General features: G+C 37.3%; 2 protein-coding genes across 2 annotated transcripts in view; both read right to left on the reverse strand.

The window, feature by feature from the left end:
- Positions 1-292, reverse strand: part of LOC133872263 (protein NUCLEOLAR FACTOR 1) — a 29,488-nt gene extending 29,196 nt beyond the window's left edge. Inside the window, exon 1 of the mRNA XM_062309739.1 lies at positions 18-292. Within this exon, the coding sequence (XP_062165723.1) occupies positions 18-45 (28 nt within the window). The 5' untranslated portion in view covers positions 46-292. The remainder of the gene's footprint in view (positions 1-17) is intronic.
- Positions 293-2,359: 2,067 nt separating this feature from the next.
- Positions 2,360-5,694, reverse strand: LOC133874296 (uncharacterized). Its single transcript, XM_062312182.1, has 2 exons — positions 5,260-5,694; positions 2,360-3,658 (listed from the first exon to the last, which is right to left on the reverse strand). The coding sequence occupies exons 1-2, from the start codon at positions 5,345-5,347 to the stop codon at positions 2,868-2,870; spliced, it is 879 nt and encodes a 292-aa protein (XP_062168166.1). The 5' UTR covers positions 5,348-5,694; the 3' UTR covers positions 2,360-2,867.
- Between the last annotated feature and the right edge of the window lie 306 nt (positions 5,695-6,000).

The raw sequence follows: 6,000 nt of genomic DNA on the forward strand, positions 1-6,000 counted from the left end.
GAGTTGGAAAGACTAACCTCGATTGTTGCCGAATTTCTTCCCCATCGGAACCCAAAAAGAAATAGGACAATTATAGGTTGCAGAGAGAGCGAGATTGCGTTGTTTCTGGCTCCTTCTTTAACGTTTTAGCGGGAAAAAGTGAATGAAGCAGGAGTGTTTTCCCGGACTGAGTCTGAGAGCGTGTTTTCCCCCTTTGGCCTATGGTTTCCCTTGAATTTGATAGGGAGGTGCGCTGCTCTACTTCTTTCAGGGTTTATTGTGCAGGGTTTATTGCGGGTTTATTGGGCCTCGTCGGTTTTGACTTTTGAAATTTTTCTCAAAATTATTAACAAAACTTTTAAATTTTACCTTTATATTGTGGGTTTATCAAATAAATCTTTATATTTAAATTTCTAATGATGCCGCCGCTTCATATCCAATCCAAAAGAAACATGTGTCCCCTTTAATCTAAAAGTATCAAAATCAAATTAAATTATAAATATAAATATTTTTAAAAGAGAGAGAGAGAGAGAGAGAGAGAGAGAGAGAGTGATTTTTTAAAAAAAAAATGCATTTTGTTTTTGTATTTATAATTTATAATTTTTATTTTATATTAATTTAATAAAGAGGACATGAGTTGCCTTTGTGAATGACGACCGTTTGAAATTTACAAAAAATAACAATTGAAATCTCTTATTAGAGTAAATCGACAAAATTGATAAAATTAAAACATTAAGGAGTGATTTGATAAATAGTGACGGCTCAAAAACCTTGAAGCATTCTTTTCAAAAAAAATTATAACATAAAACACCTTTCAAATGTGACGAATCCTACCATACTCGATTTTAATGGCTCGTTGAGGTACGGCCAACTGGCCAAGGAGCAAAACCGACTCAATTCTGTGTGGACTTGTTTGTTTCGGTGTTGAAAAAGACTTCTTTTTCTTTTTCTTTTTCTTTTTTTTTTCTTTTTATTATTTGGTCGACCTGAAATTATTTTAAGCCGAACAAAAAAAAAAAAAAACATTCACGAGACATAAAATGGTTACGCTTATTATAAGCATAAAACATTCTCCGCTGCTCTTCTACACTCTCGGGTAAGCAATTGTAAAATAACATCTTATGGAGCCTATTTGCCCGAACACCTATTTGGGCAGGTGAATCCCACAAATGCCCTCTTTACATGCTAAATTGAAAGAAATATGGGCAAATAATAACACTGCATTTCAATCACACTTCCAAATACCTTATGTTTTCACACACTCTCCTCATGTGCAGATCATCTTTGTTGTTTCTCTTTCTTCCTCAATCTTGTCCTCTCAAATTTCAAATGCTAGCTTCGCTGCTACTATTAATACTATTCCTGGCAGAAAGCAATGCTCAATTGGATGCTGCACATCTTCCTCAGTTTAAGCCATTAACCAAAAACATGCTGGAAAGTTTTCTTGAGAGAGAAGCTCTCACCTCTCTCTAGAAATATCCCAAAAGTCTCAATTTTTGCTGGTTTTCCAGCCACTTCCCTCCCATCATTTCCTCATCCCCATCATCCTCTCCCCATACACCCACCCTCCCAACCACCCAATAAATTTGAGATTTCTCTCTCAAACTTCCACCTCTTTTGAGGTTACTACCCTACTAGCTTTGTACCGGATGTTTTCATTTATTTTATAGCTTTTAATCTCCACAACTCAAGCTTTATACCAGTTTATCTTCTCCGGTGACTCCTCTATCCATGTCTTCTACCAGTTTTGTAAATGATTTTTGGTCAATTTTTTCGAATCTAGATCTACTATCCTCTGCCGTCACTGGTCAACACACGCCACCTCATTGCCTTCCTCGTCGTCCTCCGCCTGCGCCAATGCCACCCAAGTCTCCAATAGCCAACTTCTGACCGGCGCATGTGGGTCACATCCCGCCTCCTCTGTCCGGCCATCCGCCAGTTGCTGATGTTATGTGTTTGTGTTGTTTATGTTATTATTTTTCCTTTTATTTTTCTGTTTTTATGGGTTTTTTTGTTGCATATTTCTCCCCATGTTCACCCTTATAATAGTGTTTGGGTTCTTATGACTCAATACACTTCATATATCACCTTCACTAGTGACTCCAGTTTTGTGGCATCCGTGCCTCAAACCATTATCCCCGCATCTCTAGAAGCATTACTCCCACGTACGTTCGTTCTTAGTTTTAATTTTGAGTTGCCTAATCCTTATTGTGTTTTTTTCTTTCTTGTTGTAATTTGTTTTTGTATAAAAATAAATAAATAAATAAAATTAAAAAAAAAAAAAAAAAAAAATGCTGGAACCACGTTATCGCTATTCACTTGTCTTTAGCTGCATTTAAAACAAAAATAACAAGGAAGATAAATATACAACGTTGTAAAATTTGGCAAAGGATAATATGGGAATAACAATTCATTACTAGGACGAAAATCTTAATGAACTTACATCAAAACTTATAATTCTCTAAACCCTCAACATTGACATTGTGATCCTTATATACACAGCAAAGCAGCAACAAATTATAGACTAAACATGTTAACAATGCTCCCTGACCCCAGCAGCAACAAACCATGATCAAAATCTGCCCGAGTCTTACCAAGCAAACCACAAAATCGCAGCATAAACCGAACATATGTGGGACTTTTCTCAGTATATGTAGTACACTCTTACATACCATATCTTCTGCTGATAACAAAGAATATAACAAACTGTAAAGTAGATAACATATTATACACACTCAAAAGGGTTCACAAAACTGACTTCTCCCAACTCAATGATCTCCTGCTCTGCTGTATACATAATGGCATAACCGCAAAAGTTCAGGTTCCACAGGCTTGAAGCAGTGTTTTTTTTTTTTTTCTTCTTCTTTTTTAAAAAAATATTGAAATGGTCATTCATATGCAACATTTACCCCCCTTCCCCTGCCATTTCTCCATCCATGAGCCATTTGATAGTCATTGCCATGAAAACGTGAGGTTTTATACCTTGACATGTACTGGTCAGAGCCTTCTTTCTTTCTACCATTGTCATCCCACATTCCCCAATATCCACCCCCAGCATCCATGTTATTTGACACGTTATTTTTGTTCTCCCACTCATTACAACCACTTTTCCACTGATTCCATCCCCATGAATCATTCTGATCATTTTCCCATCCATTATCTACCATGGCTCTATTACTCTGGCCATGATTATGTTCCCAAGAATTAGCACTATCCACATTGTGGTCACAATATCCATATCCAGGATTCCAAGGTAAATCTGTAGTTTTTCTCAAGTCCTCTTCAGCATCTCCCCATCCTGTGCAAGGAACAGACTGGTTCAAGGGGAGGGAATCACCAAGAATCACAACGTTCTCATCTTTATCTCCGTCACTATGAGACTTGGGTTCCCGTTCCAAGTCCAACAACAATTCAGGATCTATCGTGGAGTTCCAATCAACTTCATCAATATAAGTATCAGGATCAGGCAACAATATGTCACATGGAAGGCCATTAATCTCTGCCCAAAACCGGTTTTTTGCATTGTGAAATGCCTCTTCACCAGCAGAGTCATTCCATTGAACCACATTGTCATAGAGATACATACACTTTTTGGTTTCCAAGAGCTTTCGCCATGGAACTGAACCAATTAATGCGCAGAATTTCTTTTCCCAGGGAGGCACAGATAACTGCCAAGTATCTGAAAACAAAAGGAGGAAAACATGTTCAATCCTGCATGCAGGGATCTACCATCATACTTAAAAGCAGAAAAAGAATTAGAAGTATATAAGTCTTAGAAGAAGGTAATAGTGGAGTTGACAGGAATAGAAAATCCTCTTCAATCATTGAAAACATTAGTGCCATCACCATTTGCAGGTGGGCCCGACTCCTCAGACCATAGTAATGCATCTATCAGTTTAACTAAATGCAGAATAAAGGAAAAACCTACAGGAGAAGCAAGCCAAAAAAATGGTAGATAAGGGTTAGGTATTATTAGTTAATGAAATGTGAGGCAAGTCCTTTTATACAACTAACATAACTCCTACACAGATGCCATCGTTCATCAGAGTATCATTTGCCATATTGGAGCACTTTCCTTGTCATTAACTCGCATTTCAAAATCCACATCCAACAAACATATCAATGTTTTTGTGGTAAACTACCAGAAACTCAAACAAGGTATCAGGTAAACCATGCAAAATCTGAATATCCCTTCAATTCATTGTGAATCAAGATTCATCACTCTACTCACTCATCAGCAAACACCCAAACCTACTCACATTGCTAGTTTTTTCTTTTAATATACCTACCTAGTAGTATCTACATGTTAATTGATTAGAGATTGTGACTCAATAATTTTATGAGGAACTACCTAACTCAATCACTGGCTGCCATTCCTCTTCAGTTTTTTGTTAAGGTCTATCCTGTAGAGGTACTCAAATTGGATCATGTCCCCAATCTTGTTGTCAATGTCAACACATTCATGAAATTTGATAGATGCACTTTTTGTAACAGGCCTATGGATGGTAAAATATTTCATTGCATCTTAGATAGTGTTTATAATAATTTTTTGACCATTATATATAGTATAATATACTGTACGCAAAATGAACTAAAAACATCATGGACAAAAATTTCCTACAAACCAGCCTCTACGAATGACACGTCCTTAATATGTGAGAAGCACATTTTTTTAATAGCATGTGAGAAGCACTGCTTTTTTAATGACGCATGTCTCTTTTAGAAGCTGTTAAAGAGTTTCCTAGAAATTTCTGTTCAACATCATAACTTTAGTCTTTAGCCCCCCAAGATAAATTCCTGCTCCGTATTAACATTAAACAAATTCGAGGAGGAAGCATTATAATATATGCGATGTAACATCCCCTCCAATCTCCATAATCAAGAAGCAAACACAAACCCTGCTTAGCCAAAAAAAAAAAAGAAGCAAACACAAACCCGCCGTCAACGATCTACAGGCTCAGAGAGACTAAAAGTTCAACAAACATAAAACGCCTCAAATTCTGTTTCTATCATCGATTCATCACCTAAAACCCAGAAAAAAAATAAACCATCATCCTAGAAAATCACGAATTATAACTGACCTAACAGCTTGGAATGGCACCAAAAGGATAACTACAAACACACACACACATAGGCGGCTATATCAAATTCTAAGAAAAACCCAGTTTCTTGAAGAAAAAATCCATGAAAGAGAACCTATTTATAAAGAAAACAACAAACCGATTTCTCATCTAATATCTTTTTTTTTTTTAAAAAAAAAGACCCAGAAAGCATACATACCCACAGGTGGCTTCCTGTTCTGTGATCTTGCCCCCTGAGCCTCTTGATGATGAATTCCACCTTGTTGTTGTCTTCTCCAACGACCCATCTCTTAAACAGGTAAACCCCCAAGCCAAACGCGCCCAAAACACAACGCAAAATAATCCCGTAAAGCGAAGCAAAGGAAGAATAAACAAGAAAAAAAAAAACGCCAGAAGCTGCGTCCTTAGCAGCAAACAAGACCAGGAACGGCAAATCTCAGGTTTTGCAGGGCAAAAAGCAGGTGGGTTTCTTGGCAAAAGATGTATAATAATAATAAGACCCGCAAGAGCGGTCCGATTGGATGAGGAATTGGAAAGCAGTTGAGGAGTCCCCGTGACGTGATCAGAGATGGGAAAGTGTCCGAGGTTATTGCCACGTTAGGAGGGTTTGTTTCTTCGAAGAGAAGCCCCTTCTTTTTCGTTTGAATTACTTTATCGGTCCGCTTTGCTTGCTGCCCCTCCTGATAAAGGGTTGTGAATGAAACGCGATGGTGAAAGACCACACCGCCATGGGAGCGTGCGCCGTGCGTGTACCCACCTTCCTTCTCGGTTGTCATTTTTAATTAGAAAAAAGTCATTTTTTGTCCCTGAGTTTTGATTTGATTTTTTTATTTTGTTTTTACGTTTTTTTAATTTCAATAATAGAGTTAGTTAAAGGAGTTATGATTTGCCACGTGTTTTATATAATACCTCAACATCCATGTCAGCATCCAATCCAATA

Source organism: Alnus glutinosa, chromosome 7 (assembly GCF_958979055.1).
Source record: "Alnus glutinosa chromosome 7, dhAlnGlut1.1, whole genome shotgun sequence".
Taxonomy (NCBI): Eukaryota; Viridiplantae; Streptophyta; class Magnoliopsida; order Fagales; family Betulaceae; genus Alnus; species Alnus glutinosa.